Source organism: Triplophysa dalaica, chromosome 19 (genome assembly GCF_015846415.1).
Source record: "Triplophysa dalaica isolate WHDGS20190420 chromosome 19, ASM1584641v1, whole genome shotgun sequence".
Classification (NCBI taxonomy): Eukaryota; Metazoa; Chordata; class Actinopteri; order Cypriniformes; family Nemacheilidae; genus Triplophysa; species Triplophysa dalaica.
The window spans coordinates 20,158,902-20,177,581 of NC_079560.1; the positions used below are offsets into that span (position 1 = coordinate 20,158,902).

The 18,680-nt window shown below is 41.8% G+C and overlaps 1 protein-coding gene across 1 annotated transcript in view; it reads left to right on the top strand.

The window, feature by feature from the left end:
* The first annotated feature begins 2,456 nt into the window (after nt 1-2,456).
* Nucleotides 2,457-18,680, top strand: part of LOC130407538 (E3 ubiquitin-protein ligase TRIM35-like) — a 28,300-nt gene continuing 12,076 nt past the window's right edge. Inside the window, exons 1-4 of the mRNA XM_056730526.1 lie at nt 2,457-2,531; nt 3,489-3,584; nt 3,661-3,995; nt 4,073-4,191. Of these exons, the coding sequence (XP_056586504.1) occupies nt 2,457-2,531; nt 3,489-3,584; nt 3,661-3,995; nt 4,073-4,191 (625 nt within the window). The remainder of the gene's footprint in view (nt 2,532-3,488; nt 3,585-3,660; nt 3,996-4,072; nt 4,192-18,680) is intronic.

An 18,680-nucleotide genomic window follows, 5' to 3' on the forward strand; every position in this document is an offset into this window, starting at 1 on the left:
GTTAAACCTGTTTCTGACTCATTTCTGATATAATGTATAATTGTTGAACTTTAATGTACTGGGTACTATTTGGTGTAGGGGACCAACAAACTGTTTCTCGAAGTGTCCTTCTGCGTCCATAAGGCGGCGTCGTCGCCAAACAAAGAATCATGGGGCCCAAAGTGTCCATCAGTTGTACCCATCAAAATCCTTCATTCCGATGGGCACTTTGAAGTGGCCAGTTATGAGCACTTTGGTTTGGAAAAACCCTTCAATATAGCGGCCATGATTGTTTTCATTTTGAAGTGCCCTTCAGGTGGCGATATGTCCCATTTGGAATGCTTTGTATACCTACATTGAATCAATATCTCCTCCCAGTGGTCACATTATAATAATACACTAAAACACTAACATGTATTGTCTGTATGTGTGTAAATAACACATGTTAAATAAATCTTATTTTTTTATATTCTATATCGTACGGAAAGACAGAAAGCTTAATTCACATGAGGATCATAGAGTTTACTATGGACACACACAATGAGAAGAATCTTCTTCAGACAAACATTTTAACACAAAGTTATTAGTTCAAATTCTTCAAAATTTAAATTTAGATCAGAGTATTCTGTTTGAAGTCACCATGCAATCAAACAGGAAAAGTGTTTTACACAGTGTTGCAGTGATGATTATAAATGATTTGTACTTACACACATTATAATATTTTTAATTCATTTGCACTTGTAATCTTTAATCAACCACATTGAGCTCCTCTCACCCTCTCAACTCTTCACCACATGACGTCAGCAACAAAAAGAGGCAGAACTATACTCACTGTCCAATGGCCAGGCATCTATAGCCCTCCCCTCCAGGCCCAACTTACAACAAACCAATCAAAAAGGGAAGGGCAAAATAAATTTTCCATTTTCTTCATACAATGGAAGTTTGATTATCAACATTCTTCTAAATAGCATGTTTTGTGTTCTGTAGATGAAAAAGAAACAGGTTTGACGTTACACAAGGATGAGGAAATGATGACAGATTTTTTTTTATGGGGTGAACTATCAACTTAAATAAGCACAATTATAGAATATCCGGTAATATCAGGATACTTCTTGAGTCAAACATCACATGAAACTAAAATAATGGATTAAATGAGGCAGCATTTAATGTACCTCACCTGTACAGCGAATAAAACCATAAATACTCCTTGTGAGGACAGACGGAGAAACATTACAGATTTTCTGATAAACATCTATGTAAAAGAAGTCAAACAGGTTTTAAGACAGAAGGATTTCAAAGCAGACAGAACTGTAGAAGTGGCTGTGAATGAACATCTAAATACAACTATGAGTGCATGAGGATCTGACAAATGACTATCAATATTTGTATATATTTATTATCCAATCAGGTGTTGAAGTGTTGAGTTTGAATGTAAAGTCTTTACAGTGTTACACAATAACTCACAGTTGTTTTTGTAGAATCAGCAGGTTTGGTTGTGAATAAACTCCTCACACTTTCACAGATAAGTTAACCAGGAAGCTCAGAGTGCAGTAAACTCACATCCTAAGAAAACCAGGAACACAGATTCATTTGATGAAGGAGCGTAATGTAGGATTTATTTTGATGGACATCTTTAAGACTACCTGCAGTGGATGTGAAGATATTCTTATTTTTAAAAGAGAAATGAAGCAGGATCATTACTCAACTGAAAGTGAAACTTTGAAGATGGATTTGTACATGTAACTTGTTAAAATGACATCTAAATGTTTTTTCTGAGGAGGATTTCTCTTGTCCTGTGTGCTGTGAGATCTTTAAAGATCGCGTTCTGTTGTCCTGTAGTCACAGTGTCTGTAAAGACTGTATTCACAGATTCTGTGTGTCGAGCCGACAGATGGGGTTCGCCCTTGATAACCAATCAACTCTTCATTTACCTTTTGCTCTTCAGAGCCATTGCTCATGATTACGAACAAGCTTAATACTTCAAAGACTACATTGCTGGAGCAGCGGATGTCGTCACACGGCATACCGATCACAAGAGGCGCCTCTCTGGCAGAAATTTTTGAGCTGTGGGTTGGGCTACGCCCAACGCCTTCGCAAGGTATTACAACCTTTGCATAAACCCGGTGTCAGTTCACGTCCTGCATAGCAACATGTAGGACTGGCATTCGACGGGGCGTATGCCTGCGAAAGCACCGGTCAGTGTGTTATCTACCTCTCTTCTTACCCTACCACATGGCTAAGAACAGGTATCCTATCCACCTCCCTTCTTACCCAACCACTGGTTGAGAACAGGCATTCCATCCATCACTAAGCAATTATCCCCTAGAGGTTGGCTGGGCAGAGCAGCCTTCTCCCTAATGCCGGGACAAGCAGACAGCTCTAACCTGACCTAGTGCTACCGGACGTTTGTAACACCCCCTCCGAGGGCTGTTCCTTTTGATATATCCTCATGAGTTGGTTCCCACTCCTGGTAACTCATGACCTTCCCCAGGTGGACCTACACTTTGCGGTTAACTACTCAGTCCGCACGTTCCATGCGATCTCCCCCAAGGGTGAGACCATATCTATATCCACTATATTCCTCCCTCCGGGTAGGAAGTGGCCTCTGCAGCGCATCCCTAATTAAGGAAGTCGCGCTCACCCGGAGTAAACCCGATCCGGGTGGCCTCCGGCCAGTAGAGAGCTAAGGCCTCCGTCCGTGAAAGGTTACCGGTCAGGGCTGTACCCATCTTTCTCCAAGAAAGCACTGGGACCCCCCGACCACCACACTGGAAGGTTACAGTCACGCGAAAGCATCGAGCTGACACTTCCAGGCCTGCTGCCGTCCCTTCGCTAGAGATTGTGACATGATACAGCGTTGTGGCGTTTCCATAGGAACCTCATCTGTCGGCTCGACACAACGTCGAGAGACCGACAGAAACGGAACGTCTTGGTTACGACTGTAACCTCAGTTCCCTGTGTCTCTTATGCCACAACATTTATCGTCATCTGCTGTAGTCGTGAGAGGCTCTCAGGCTCTTCAGAACAAAAGGCAAAGGAATGCTGCACGCCGTCTTTCTTTTATACCGGAATTCCGGGGGCGGAGACCGGCATGATAATTTCATCCGCCAAATTTTATTGCCCTCTTCTATAGTAGTCAGAGTTGATTGGTTCTCAAGGGCGAACCCCATCTGTCGGCTCGACACAACGTCTCGTTCTCTCCATCAGGGAACTGAGGTTACAAACGTAACCAAGACGATTACTCGGGTCTAATTTAATGAAACACATGACTTCATCAAACGCAACATTTATAAAACTTTATTACGTTACCTCTTCCGCTAACATGATTTCTTGTTCCTGTCTGACTGATGTATCAGCGGTAACAGCAGCTGTGGAGTTGAAGACAAAATGTGAATTGTCACACCGATAACACATGAACTTTTCTCACTTTTAAATGAGCAAACTGTTGATGTAAGTGCATATCATTGCTATATGACATGATTTATTGTTAACATGTTGATTTCTTTCAGGAGAAACTCAGTGCTGCATTGAAACCCTTACAGGAGAAACTGAGAATATTTGAGGAGTTTAAAGAGAATTGGGATAAAACAGCAGAACATATAAAGGTTTGAATGAATCATCATGTTATTTTGTAACGTATATATTGATGGAGAGCTGATTGAGTCATTCTGTGTTTCTCAGATTCAGAGTCGTCGCACAGAGACGCAGATTCATGAAGAGTTTGAGGAACTTCACCAGCTTCTACATAATGAAGAATCAGCAAGAATAAGAGCATTGAGAGAGGAAGAGGAGCAGAAGAGTCAGAAGATGAAGGAGAAGATTGAGAAGATCAATAGAGACATTTCATCTCTTTCACACACAATCAGAGGTGTAGAGGAGCAGATGACAGCTGAAGATGTTTCATTCCTACAGGTGCTTCAATCTTCACTCCAATATATGAGGCTAATTTTCAATTATGTCAATCATGTCAATCATGTGTTTGTGTCTCAACAGAACTTGAAGAGCACGCTGGAGAGGTTTGTGTTGTGTTTGCTGTGATTGTGAATGTAAAGTCTGGGCAGAATGTCAGAATGACTCCTGAATGTTCTTCCAGAGTTCAGTGTGGAGCGTCAGATCCAGAGAACATCTCAGGAATGATGATCAATGTTGCAAGACATCTCAACAACCTGAAGTTTACCGTCATACACAAGATGAACGACAATGCTCAATACAGTTAGTACACAACACAACATTCTGTGGACATATGTTGAGTGAGTGTGGAGGAAGAATGTACAAACGTTGTACAAACATTTCAAAGTGATAATCCAAGTCCTTGTTGGGTATGCTGGAATGGTAAATCCAAGATAGAAGATAAATTCCTCAATACAGCCATTTGTTAGGTAAACGCATGTGCCATGCTGCCTCCTTTATAGTAGGTGTGTTCGACCACATGTGTATGGGAAAAAATATCCGCCAAAAGTACTGCGGCCATTTAAAAAGAGGATAACCATAAATCAAAAATAAAACCGCGAGTCAGAACTTTAAACACATTTTACATTATTGCACAAAGATATAAAGACAAAGTTGTCCAAATCGCACAAAGAATAATATTTTCCTTGGTTGTTTTACAAAAAAATGGTGTTCTCTGATATTTTCTGCTCATATGTTTATTTTTTCTATGCATAGGTAATTTTTTCCTCGCTTGTTTTTCCATGTTCTGTGCTTGCTTTCCCAAATGCTGTAGTTTGAGTTTCATGGTAATTAGGGCGGGCTTTAGAGTCTGCATTGGTCCACTAGTGCTATGGTAGGCTCTCCCTCTTCCTTGTGGATATTTACTCTGTGGCTTTGGTCGGGGTCACTGAGTGCAGCTATGAGACTTCAGAGGGGATCTGGCCCTCCCGGTTGAGGCTCGTTTCTCCCAAGGTTTTTTTCTCCATTAATCAATCATTGGGGTTTGGGTTCCTCGCCACAGCAGGGTAGTGTTTGCTTGCTCTTCGGGAGCGTGCATTCATTTATTTAATAATTAGATAGTATCTCTTAGAATGATCTTGGTCAATCTATAAACACCATGCACTGTGCTGTGCTTTACCTTTTTTTTCTGTTTGCCCCTGTAAAGCTGCTTTGGAACAATGCACATTGTGAAAAGCGCTATAAAAATAAACTTGAATTGAATTGAATAGTGCTAGATTGACAGCTCCTACTCTAGCCAATCACTCGATGAGTGTGTTGACGTCGCTCCAAACGCGACTCGCGGCATACACTTGAAGATGGATAATTACAGAGATAGGCTGCGTCCAAATACCCCCACTTGCGGTCTTTAGACTTGAATACTTGAATACTTTCATGACATAATTTCCTGTTTTTGAACCAAGTGTTCTAGTGAGTGTGAAGATCCCAAGTGAGCATGTAGTGTTTCTAACCCGATGGGACACACTTTACTCTTGACACTAAGTGCAAACATGTAACATTAATTAATGGGGTGTTAATTAACTGATGGTGTGCATGGTGGAAAAGCTGTCTGTCGATGGTACGGACCTGATCAAACGCATGTTTGAGCGACTCATCGTGAGACTATTCAAGGGAAAAATCGTCGCAGTGAGAGAGCTGGTGTCTCTCTACGGCACTCCGTTGTCCTGAGTCAGATCCCTGTGGTCCCGGCTCAGCTTCTCCCGCCTGCATGACAGCCCCCTTCCGTTGCCCTCGGTTTCCCCATGAGACATCCGCACAAAATTGCCCCAATAAAACAGAAAACTTCGGCCAATTCGTCCCCAGAATTAGCAGATGTCCACAGCTCTAAAATTTCTTCCAGAGAGGCGCCTCTTGTGATCGGTATGCCGTGTGACGACATCCATGATCCAGTGCGCCAGTCTTTGTTTGGAGACAGCTCTCCCCTTCTGCTGTCCTCCCAAACAGACAAAGAGCTGGTCAGAGCTCCTGAAGCTCTGTGTGCGGTCCAAGTAGAGGCGCATGCTTTTGTTCCCGGAAATGTACTGGCAACGATACTAAGAGGTAGTTCACCACATCCCCGAGCACGAAACCGTACCCCAACCATGTGGCTCGTATCCCCTGCCACGGATTGAATCAGTCGTTGGTGGATTAAGGTTTGGTAAAACCCTAAATCCACCAAGGCCTGATAGGTATCCCCCTTTATACTTACTGGTATCTGATACATGCCGGCTGGATCGGGGGCAACCTGTGGGGCGTCGGGGATCCGGAACACTGTACTGACCTCCATCCCGTGACAGCGGTCCCCACACCGCTTACAGTTCGGCCCTGGCTTCTCTGAGGCCCTAGTGGCAGGAAGTAGGCCAAAAGATTGGTGAGGAGAGGCTGGAGGGACGGGAGGGCCTGCAGCCCTGTTATACTGTCCCGGGAAGAAGGTCCTTGCAGCTCTGGCTGTCTCCCGGGTTCTGGGAAAGAGAACAGATTTGGGGGGAGAGGGAGAAGACAGAGGGAGAGAGAGAGAAAAATGGTCGGAGTCAGCCGACCTCACGGCACACCACCGTCTGGTCCTCAGCCAACTGGATGGCCTCAGTCAGTGACGCCTTGTCGATGATATTCTTGGCGTCGCCTCCGTCGGCCATCAGCCACTTGTAGCAGGCATCCCAAAGGGTTGGCCACAAGTCCCCAAGCTCCAATGAGCGGAACCGCTGCCGATGTTGTTCGGGGCTCTGGCCGACCCGCTGGAGGATGGCCTTCTTGAGGTCCCCGTAGACAAGGAGGTTCACAACTGGCAGCTGCTGGACGGTCAGCTGGGCCTCCCCTGTTAACAAGGGGGATAAACCTCGCATACCAAATGTCAAGTGGCCAGCCCATAATCTCTGCGGACCTCTCGAACAGCTCGAGGAAAGCTTCGGGGTCGTCCTGAGATCCCATCTTGTTCACTAGCTAGCTACCTCTTTAAGACGGTTAGCTGGGGGGAAGAATGAGTTCCTTCATCTAGAAGTCCTGAAATTTGTTCTCCTGTACCTCCGTCCTGAGGATAGGAGTGTGAACAGTCTGTGTTGGGGGTGGGTGGGATCTTTGATTAGCTGGAGGCAAAACAAAGGGAAAACTGCAGGCGGCCAATACAAACCCGCATAGATTCGACTACATAGTAGTAGTTTAAAATATCATCTTGTTGTGTTGTTTAGTGCCACAATCAACAGAATACAGTCTCCAATTTGATATTTTAACACACACCTGCTGCAATTGTCAAACAAAAACACTGACGACTGCTGTAGTTAAACACAATAAAACAAGCGGACTGAACAGAAACTATCATCCGTTTCACTTCATAACACTTGAGATTAAAAACGATTGCCTTTTGTTGTTGTTGATTATGATTTGGGTCTAAAATTATATTTCTAAAAATATCTCACGTATGCCCATCTCAGAATCTGGCGAACAAGGCTATTTTTACATATATATATATATATATACATATATATATAGATTATTATATATATGTAAAATACAACTATTACAAGCAGAGATATTTAAAAAAAGGTTAACAAAGGATATGTTTGTAAAGATTGGAGGAAATGAGAATAGTAAAGTGGTGTGGTGATTTTAATGCACACAGTACATTATGGGGGATGTACAGATCAAAATGGACTAATTATAGAAGATATGTTGGACTGGGCAGGTTACTTATGTATCAATGATGGAAGTTATAAAAGAATTGATCTATCTCAGGGTAGTTACACTATGTTAGATTTGACAATTGTTTCTTAATTTTAGCTGGAAGGTGCGATTGGAATGTAATGAATGATAGTACTTTAGGTAGTGACCATTTTTCAATCGGCAGTACAATTGGGATACATATACAGTTGAAAGAAAATGTATGTGAACCCTTTGGGCTTACTTGGATTTCTTCATAAATTGGTCATAAAATGTGTTCTGATCTTCATCTAAGTCACAACAATAGAGAAACACAGTCTGCTTAAACTAATACCGCACAAACATTATACGTTTTCATGTTTTTATTGAACACAACATGTAAACATTCATAGTGCAGGGTGGAAAAAGTATGTGAACCTTTGGGTTTAATAACTGGTTGACCCTCCTTTGGCAGTAATAACCTCAACCAAACGTTTCCTATAGTTGCAGATCAGACCTGCACAACAGTCAGGAGAAATTCTGGACCATTCCTCTTTACAAAAGAGGGCCACTCCAGAAGGCGTATTTTCTTCTGTTGAAGCCATTCTGTTGTTGATTTACTTCTATGCTTTGGGTCGTTGTCCTGTTGCATCGTCCATCCTCTGTTAAGCTTCAGTTGGCGGACAGATGGTCTTAAGTTTTCCTGCAAAATGTTCTGATAAACTTTGGAATTCATTTTTCCATCGATGACAGTAATCCGTCCAGGGCCTGAGGCAGCAAAGCAGCCCCAAACATGATGCCCCCTCCACCATATTTCACAGTTGGGATGAGGTTTTGATGTTGGTGTGCTGTGCCTTTTGTTCTCCACACATAGCGTTGTGTGTTCTTTCCAAACAACTCAATTTTGGTTTCATCTGTCCACAGAATGTTTTGCCAGTAGTGCTGTGGAACATCCAGGTGCTCTTTTGCAAACTTCAAACGTGCTGCAATGTTTTTTTTTGGACAACAGTGGCTTCCTCCGTGGTGTCCTCCCATGAAGTCAGTACAATTGGGATACATATACAGTTGAAAGAAAATGTTTCTTCATAAATTTCTTCATAAATTGGTCATAAAATGTGTTCTGATCTTCATCTAAGTCACAACAATAGAGAAACACAGTCTGCTTAAACTAATACCGCACAAACATTATACGTTTTCATGTTTTTATTGAACACAACATGTAAACATTCATAGTGCAGGGTGGAAAAAGTATGTGAACCTTTGGGTTTAATAACTGGTTGACCCTCCTTTGGCAGTAATAACCTCAACCAAACGTTTCCTATAGTTGCAGATCAGACCTGCACAACAGTCAGGAGAAATTCTGGACCATTCCTCTTTACAAAAGTGTTTCAGTTCAGCAATATTCTTGGGATGTCTGGTGTGAATCGCTCTCTTGAGGTCATGCCACAGCATCTCAATCGGGTTGAGGTCAGGACTCTGACTGGGCCACTCCAGAAGGCGTATTTTCTTCTGTTGAAGCCATTCTGTTGTTGATTTACTTCTATGCTTTGGGTCGTTGTCCTGTTGCATCGTCCATCCTCTGTTAAGCTTCAGTTGGCGGACAGATGGTCTTAAGTTTTCCTGCAAAATGTTCTGATAAACTTTGGAATTCATTTTTCCATCGATGACAGTAATCCGTCCAGGGCCTGAGGCAGCAAAGCAGCCCCAAACATGATGCCCCCTCCACCATATTTCACAGTTGGGATGAGGTTTTGATGTTGGTGTGCTGTGCCTTTTGTTCTCCACACATAGCGTTGTGTGTTCTTTCCAAACAACTCAATTTTGGTTTCATCTGTCCACAGAATGTTTTGCCAGTAGTGCTGTGGAACATCCAGGTGCTCTTTTGCAAACTTCAAACGTGCTGCAATGTTTTTTTTTGGACAACAGTGGCTTCCTCCGTGGTGTCCTCCCATGAAGTCCATTCTTGTTTAATGTTTTCCTTATTGTAGATTTGTCAACAAAAATGTTAGCATTTGCCAGAGATTTCTGTAAGTGTTTAGCTGACACTCTAAGATTCTTCTTCACCTCATTGAGCATTCTGTTCTGTGCTCTTGCAGTCATCTTTACAGGACGACCACGCCTAGGGAGTGTAGCAACAGTGCTGAACTTTCTCCATTTGTAGACAATCTGTCTTACCGTGGACACATGGAAATCAAGGCTTTTAGATATACTTTTGTAGCCCTTTCCAGCTTTATGCAAGTCAACAATTCTTGATGGTAGGTCTTCTGAGAGCTCTTTTGTGCGAGGCATGGTTCACATCAGACAACGCTTCTTCAGAACAGCAAACTCAAAACTGGTGTGTGTTTTTTATTGGACAGGCCAGCTTTAATCAACACATCCAATCTCATCACATTGATTGGACCCCAGGTTGGCTGACTCCTGGCTCCAATTAGCTCTTGGAGAAGTCATTAGCCTAGGGTTTCACATACTTTTTCCACCCTGCACTATGATTGTTTACATGTTGTGTTCAATAAAAACATGAAAACGTATAATGTTTGTGCGGTATTAGTTTAAGCAGACTGTGTTTCTCTATTGTTGTGACTTAGATGAAGATCAGAACACATTTTATGACCAATTTATGAAGAAATCCAAATAAGCCCAAAGGGTTCACATACGTTTTCTTTCAACTGTAAATAAAACAGGTTTGGAAAGATTACCCAGGTGGAACTTTAAATCAGCAGACTGGGAATTATTTAGGAAGATGTGTTTAAGCAAAATGATGGAAAAGATTGATACAAAGTAAATTGACACTTCAAATTTAAAGATCAGTGAAGTGCTTGGGAGCACAGCTGAAGATGTATTTAGGAAAAAGAGAACATGTAGTATGAGAAAAATTGTTCCTTCGTGGAATGAGGAATGTATCAAGGCAATTGCAGAGAGATATAAAGCACTTAAAAGAGTCAGAAGATATTTTTGTTATGATGAGTTTGTTCAATATAAAAGAAGACAGGTAATCTTACAAAGGACTATTCGGACGGCTAACAGGAATCATTGGAGGGATTTTTGTACTAATATTGGCGCAGATATAGAAATTAGTAAAGTGTGGCACAGGATCAGAAAGATGGGGGGAAAGCAAAGAAAAAATAGCATACCGATTTTGATACATAAGGAGGAACTGGGTATGTCTGATACCAGTAAAAGCAGAAGTATTAGCAGAGAATTTGTGAAAGTGTTCAGTGATGCTAACATTTCCAGTGACATAATGAAAATAAGTGAGCAGAGCTTGAGTAAGAATCTGCATCACTAATACAGAGTCTAGTATTCAGCACTATATTAAATTTACAAACTGTAGAAAATAAATACTTTATTAATTACTACAGTGAGGTTTAAAAACATTACAGTATCTAGCATAGTATTATAACAGAACAAATATAAAACTATTGTATTATAAAAAAACGGGAAATACAGACTTTAGAAAAAAACATATACTGTATATACTTATACAGTATATTATATAAAGAATATATACTGGATGTATTTACTTTTCTTCGGGCTGCAAGCACCTCACCTTTTCTTCTTAAAATATTTGGGAAAGAAGATCTCTCAAATTTATTCATGTACCATGTTGTTAGTACAAAAACCAAAAACATATATTTGACAATACTACATTAGGGTGACCACCTGCTAATAAGCCCAAGGGGGGACAAGGGGTATGTTTCTGAGGGACAATGTGGGACATTGCATGGCGCGGCGGTGCCCCCACCCCTCGGACATTTCTAGCACATACCACCTTACATTGTATATTAATAATGTCCTATTCCCCTAAACATCTGTAATTGCTGATGTATGCTCATGAAAAGGCACCCAATGTGTATTTTTTTTAATAATATTGTGGAGACACACACAGATGGGATGAACTTAAAAGAGATTCTCTAAAAACAGATTATTATAAAAAATACAAGATACTGCTTTACTGTTTTAATCATGATTGATTTTCTATAAATATTATCTATATAAATATTTATACCTTTTCAAAAAGTATAGTTGCTTTTGTTTTTTTAGTTTGGGAGATAACGAATAGTGAAATGTTGCTCACAATCATGTAAGGATACAGAGCCTGGTTTCACGAAGGCACGGATGAGCAGCATTTTTCTAACAAGCAACAAATAATTTTTTAGATAAGCCCAAAAAAACGCTACCCGCAATTTAGGATTTTTTAACGCGATTTGATAAAAAAACAAGCGGACTTGGCAACTATGTTCCCAGTGTGTGCATGTGCGCGCGCTGTCATGACAACAACGGAACAACCTAATCAGCAGTTCAACTGATGGGTGGGTGTGGCAACAGTAGCTTGCTGAACTGTCAAGTAATGTTCGTTTGGCTGCCTGGGGCTCGAGGATATAGAGCGACCAACTTTTTTTTGAGCAAGCATTGATTATGCGTGACACGGCCTCAATTTGCGGGACGCATGAATTGGGCTTCAAACGCTGTGCGCGCACGCGCTACGCGGGACGGGTGGTCACCCTATACAACATACATTTGTTGAATAAAGTGTTTTGAAAATGTTGGTGTCCTATCCAGTTTTCTACATAAAAAATTATATGGGCTAGCTATTCATTCATTTTGGGGTCTCCCTACCAGGGATTTTGAAATTTTGTGAGCCCTGAATAGTACGACTTAAAGATAATTATTAACAATGAACTCCTACTTCACAAAATAAAATAACACCAAAATAAATTGTAATACTAACAACAGCTCGTTTGCCACGAAACCAATCCTGACACCTGATGGATGTCAGGATGCGCTTCTGCATGAGCATCCTGAGTGGCAGCTTGTGAAGGTGCTTTGTTCAGGGTACGCAGACCTATGGGGCGCGACCAGCCGTCTTTCTTGGGAATGATGAAGTGCGGGCTGTAACCCACTGAACATCTTGGCTTGAGGGACGAACTCGATGCCTGTTTTGTCAGAAGGGTGGTGACCTCTACCCGAAGTACGGAAGCGTTCCTGCCTCTGACAGAGGGAGAGAGGATGCCCCGAAACTTTGTAGAGTAGCCACGCCAGGGCGTGAGGTCGGGTTGCCGGGCACAGTCCAGTGGAGTGTGCAATCGGCTGCAAAGTACACCCGGAGAGAACGAAAAAAGTGTGTAAGTTGGGCGCCAGGCCCTGAAAAGGGTCAGACCGATCAGAGCCGTGGCTGTGAAGGTCGGGCCCGATGTTGTTCTCCCTGGGTTCTTCAGGTAAGTGTCACTTCTTGCGAGAAGGTTGCTGATGGGGTGGAGGTTTCCCCCCTCGACCTCCGCTTCCGGGGTGCCGCCTGTGGGGGCACAGGAACCGGAGCCGATGTCGAAGGGGTCCTGGGCTACCGCAACTGCACGTACCACCTGGGGGATCTCGACGTAGCCATTGGCTGCCCCACCATCGAGTGACACTCAAGTGATTGAGCCGGAGCTGGATTGACTGGAGCGGGCCGTTAGTGGAGCGCTCCAAGTCTTACACAGCTCCTCAAGCACCTCCGGAAAAAAATGGCATCTGGGGTGGGCGCGGTTAGCACCGCTCTCCGACCTTAGGAACCACGTATCCCCGTGTTAGCATGGCTGACATCACTTCTGCTTCCTCCTGAGCTCGACCCCCCTGGATCGTTAGCGGCCCCTGAGCACTTGGCTGGCGGGTTTATGTTTGCAGAGGTCCCCACATCACTAACGCTGCTAACGCTGTTCGTGCAAGATGTGTCAACGAAAACTGCCTCATTGTGCTGGACGCCCAGACACTTGACGCAGCTATCGTGTCCGTCCCCCTCATCGATGAGAGTATCACACCCAAGAGAACACCTGGACATGCCGCGCTGGAGAATGCTCAGTCCTGAAAAGGACCTTTTTGGAAATTATCTCTAACACCTCCGGTACTGCCAAGACGCCCAGGGGAAGGTCGCTGCAGGTTGGGACGATCCGCTGCTGTACGTCGTAGATCCGCAAAGGTAGAAGAAGAATTTGTTGAGTTTGTTTTGTTCGTTGTCATGAGCGAAGGCTGTGAAGAACAAAAGGTAAATGAATGCTGCACGCCGGCTTCCTTTTATACCGGACATCCAGGGACGGAGGCCGCCATGCAAATTTCATTCGCCAAATTTCATTGGCCTTTTCTATAGTAATTAATTGTTTGTTTCGGGGCCTTGACAATCACAGGGCTGTATGTTAACTTTTTTGCACATAGCACTGGTGCTACAGAGGTTTAAGGTTTTGTAGCACAGGCAAAACATACTTTTATTTAGATGGGTCTTCGCAAAGAGTTTGTGGTTGAAGATGTCTCTTCTCTAACAGTGAAATGCTTATGAAATAAATTCTCACATCAGCTATAGAGATAGAGTTCATCTGAGTATGTTCTCATACAGGGACGCAGACAAATGCACGCGCATGTAGCAATGAGTCACTACTGGCAAATTTATTCTTAAAGAGTACCTAGCATACGTTTTTTTAGGCCCTACTTTGGTTTATGTTGTGTCCAACATCAAGTTTATGTACATACAATGTGTTTAAACACTATAATGTCGTAATAATAGCCAGTTATTCGTACCTTAATTCTTGACTGACTCTCAAATGATTCGTTGCACAATTCATCCGTCTAGGCCCTGCCTACCCGCTAACGTCATCTCATGTGATTGGTCAGATGGTCTAGTATGTTGTTATTGGTCAAACGCGTTCATCATTTGTCGCAAATGGAACTCCACTACCATCATTACAGGATTACTGTTTACATTTGGTTGGATGTCATGTATATAATATGTGTAGTTAGAGATGGCAGCGATTTTACCGCACTAATTTGAGCCCGAGTCTGACGAGGAAGAAGACGCTAATCCACAACAAACTCCACCACGACTGGAGCAGGATGTTTGTCAGTGGCAAGTGACAACTCTTATCATAAAAACTCCATTGTGACAACATGCATGTTGTGCTTTTGCTCATCAATGAAATAAAATTAAAAAAAATAATAATAATAATACGCTAGTAATTATTATTAATATTTCTAGTATAGAAATTCTAGTATATATACTATTTCTAGTATAGCTAGTATTATTATTATTTCGTCTTAACTGTGCGTTGTCATGGTACATAGAGCATTTCAGAAACTCGACGTTATGAAAAATTATTGTAGTTTCACCCAAATATATCTATATTCAAGTTTATTTATATAGCGCTTTTCAACTCAACTCAACTCAACTTTATTTATATAGCGCTTTTTACAATTTTCATTGTTACAAAGCAGCTGTACATGAGACACATTTAATACAAGTATGAATTCTAAAGCAGCCCCCCGGCCAGGCAGATAGTGCAAAACAATATGCAAACGGTGGTGAGGAACCCAAAACTCCCATCGAGAAAAAAAAAACCTCAGGGGAACCCAGGCCCAACCAGGGGATTCCAGTTCCCCTCTGGCAAAAGCTGCTGCCTCTGCACAAGCTCAACAGTGCTTGCACAACTAGGCTTAATAAAAATATAAAAATTAAGGATTTAAGATTATCATTAACAATCTAATAGCATTTGAAATGTTGTAGGAAAAACAAAGTTGCCGCGTCCTTTATCCAGCTCTATCCTCTTAGCTCTTGTCAGGTAACCGCTTCCCATTCTCAGCTCTGCCATCAGGTCTGGGCATGAACTGCATCCTGCGGTAACCTTGGAACAAAGAGACAAGACTGGCTGAGAGTAGAGTACTGTTCTGCACTCTTTGATGCAACAAGTACATCATTTGTTGTTGGATGTGTTCCTGGTTCCGGTTGATCTAAATAATGCAGCCTAAATCCTGTGAGGATTAATATTATGGAGGTGTAGTGTATGCAAGATTAAAAAGATGAGTCTTTAGTCTAGATTTAAACAGACAGTGTGTCTGCCTCCCGGACCGTGCAGGGAAGAATATTCCAAAGTTTAGGCGCTAGATAAGAAAAGGATCTACCACCTGCACTTGATTTTGAAATTCTAGGTATTACCAACTGACAGGACCCCTTAGAGCGTAATGTACGTGGAGGTCTGTAATACCATAGAAGTTCATTCAAATACTGCGGCGCTAGACCATGTAGGGCTTTATAGGTAATAAGCAAGATCTTAAAGTTAATGCGATGCTTTATAGGTAACCAGTGCAAGGTTGACAGAACCGGGGTTATATGCTCATACTTTTTTGTACATGTGAGAACTCGAGCTGCCGCGTTTTGAACCAGTTGCAGTTTTTGTAATAGGCCCGCAGGGCAACCACCTAGAAGTGCATTACAGTAATCTAGTCTTGATGTCATGAATGCATGAATTAATTTCTCTGCATCTGACAGTGATAACATATGACGTAATTTAGATATATTCTTAAAATGGAAAAATGCAATTTTACAGGTGTTGGCGACATGGCTTTCAAATGACAGAGTACTGTCGAATACAATGCCAAGATTCTTAGCTGATGACGAGGATTTTATGGAGCATCCGTCAATCGTTAAGCAGTATTCTTAGTTGTTACGCATAGCAGTTTTCGGTCCAGTAAGTAACACTTCTGTTTTGCCCGAGTTTAGTAGTAAAAAATTGTTACTCATCCACATTTTTAAGTCAACTATGCAATCCTTTATTCGATGAAACTGCTGGGTTTCATGAGGCATCGAGGAAATATAAAGTTGAGTATCATCAGCATAACAGTGAAAGCTAATTCCGTGTCGCTTTATTATATCTCCTAGAGGTAGCATGTATAATGCGAAGAGCAGGGGTCCCAAGACTGAGCCCTGTGGTACACCGTACTGGACTTGTGATTTGCGGGACACCTCATTGTTTATTGCTACAAATTGAAAACGGTCTGATAAATAAGACTTAAACCATTTCAATGCTATACTGTTAATGCCGACGTAATTTTCGAGTCCATGTAGAAGTATGCTGTGGTCAATGGTGTCAAATGCAGCACTGAGGTCTAGCAGCACCAATAACGAAATACAGCCACGGTCAGACGCTAAAAGCAGATCATTTGTAACTCTGATCAAAGCAGTCTCTGTACTGTGACATGCTCGAAATCCAGACTGGAATTCATCATTAATGTCATTCCTTTGGAGGAAGGAGCATAATTGAGTTGACAGTTGAGCTACTTTTTACAGAACTTTAGATATAAAAGGTAAATTCGATATAGGCCTGTAATTCCCTAGTTCTTTAGGGTCGAGTTTTTTTTTTTTAAAAGAGGCCTTATAACAGCCACTTTAAATGCTTTAGGCACATGTCCTAATGTCAGAGATGAGTTAATAATACTAAGAAGAGGATCTATAATTTCTGGGAGCATTTCTTTCAGTAGTTTTGTAGGTATAGGGTCTAGCATGCATGTTGTTGATTTAGATGATCTAATGATTTTAGACAGTTCATCGTGATCTACTGTAGAAAATAATTGCAATTTCTCCTTAGGGGTGCTGTAGTTAGTTTGTTCAGCGGATTTCACTACAGGTTGCATTGTTATAATTTTTTCTCTTATATCTTGGATTTTACTCGTGAAGTAGTTCATAAATTCATCACTGTTATGCTGATAATCAGAATCTGACGTCGATGACGACTTATTTTTTGTTAATTTAGCCACGGTGTTAAATAAGAACCTAGGGTTGTGATGGTTTTCCTCTATTAGTGTTGAAAAGTAGGCGGATCTAGACGTTTTTATGGCATTCCTGTAATTTCGAGTACTATCCTTCCATGCTATACGAAATACCTCTAAATTCGTTTTCTTAAAGTTGCGCTCCATTTTACGGGATGCTTTTTTTAGAGTCCGAGTGTGTTCATTATCCCACGGTGTTGGGCTGCTATTTTTAATTTTCTTTAAACGCAGAGGAGCAACTGTGTCTAATATTTCCTAGAAAGTAGAGTTAAAATTTTCAATAGTAGTGTCAAAATCGTCAACGTTTTTACTCATGCTAGATATTTTAGACAATTCAGGCAGATTATCGAGAAATGCATCTTTGGTAGTTGAAGTAATCGTTCTACCATATTTGTAACAAGGAGTTTGATTTGCAGCCGTAGGCCATTGAAGCAAACATAATATCAGATAATGATCCGAAATGTCTTCACTCTGCTGAACAATTTTAACATCGTCCACATTTATACCATAAGAAAGTATTAAATCTAAAGTATGATTACGAAGGTGAGTGGGTCCTGACACATGTTGACTAACGCCCATGGAGTTAAGAGTGTCTTTGAAAGCCAGTCCCAAGGCATCTGTATCATTGTCTACATGGATATTAAAGTCACCGACGACAAGGACTCTATCTGCGGCCAGTACTAGTTCTGATAAGAACCCACCAAAATCTTTAATAAAATCTGTGTGGTGCCCTGGAGGCCTATATACAATAGCTAGAATAAATTTTAAAAATGTTTTGTCCTTAGTATTAGGTGTCGATACGTGAAGTACCATGACTTCAAAAGAATTGTATTTAAAATTAGACTTCTTAGAGGTAATAAAAGAATTATTGTAAAGTGCAGCGACACCTCCCCCTCTACCTTTTAGACGAGGCTCGTGTTTATAGTAATAATCATGGGGAACGGATTCATTTAGAGTAATATAATCATCTGGCTTTAGCCATGTTTCTGTCAAACAAAGCATATCTATATTATGATCGGTTATCAAATCGTTAACAAAAAGTGCTTTATTTGAGAGAGATATAATATTAAGCAGTCCGAGTTGTAACAGCTGATTATCTGTATTTTGTTCATGTTTGATTTGTTTAACGTTTATTAAATTACTCTCAAGAGGTTTACGCAATATCTTATTGTAACAAATCTCCATAAAAGGAAAGGAAGGAGGCGGGAACCGGCAAACATTTAAACATTTAATAAAGTAATATAACAGCCGGCGGCCCCTCACGGACGACCGCCGGCGAACAAAACATGAACATAAATATAAATACAAACATAACATAAGTTCGGGCCCGGTCCTCTCTCATCGACGGTCCGGTCGCTCGTTCCTTTTATATGCTCCCATCTCCTACGTGATTCGAGGCCGGTGTGCGCACAGCTGGCGCTAATTCTCAATTACTCACCGGACTCGAACCACGGTCTCGCCCCGCCTACTCTACTACATACCCCCATCACCCCTCACAGGCCGGGGGATACCCCCGCGACTGTGCAAGCTCCCTCCCCCTCCTTCGGGGGGGGTGGGGTGGGGGGTATGCAGCGACG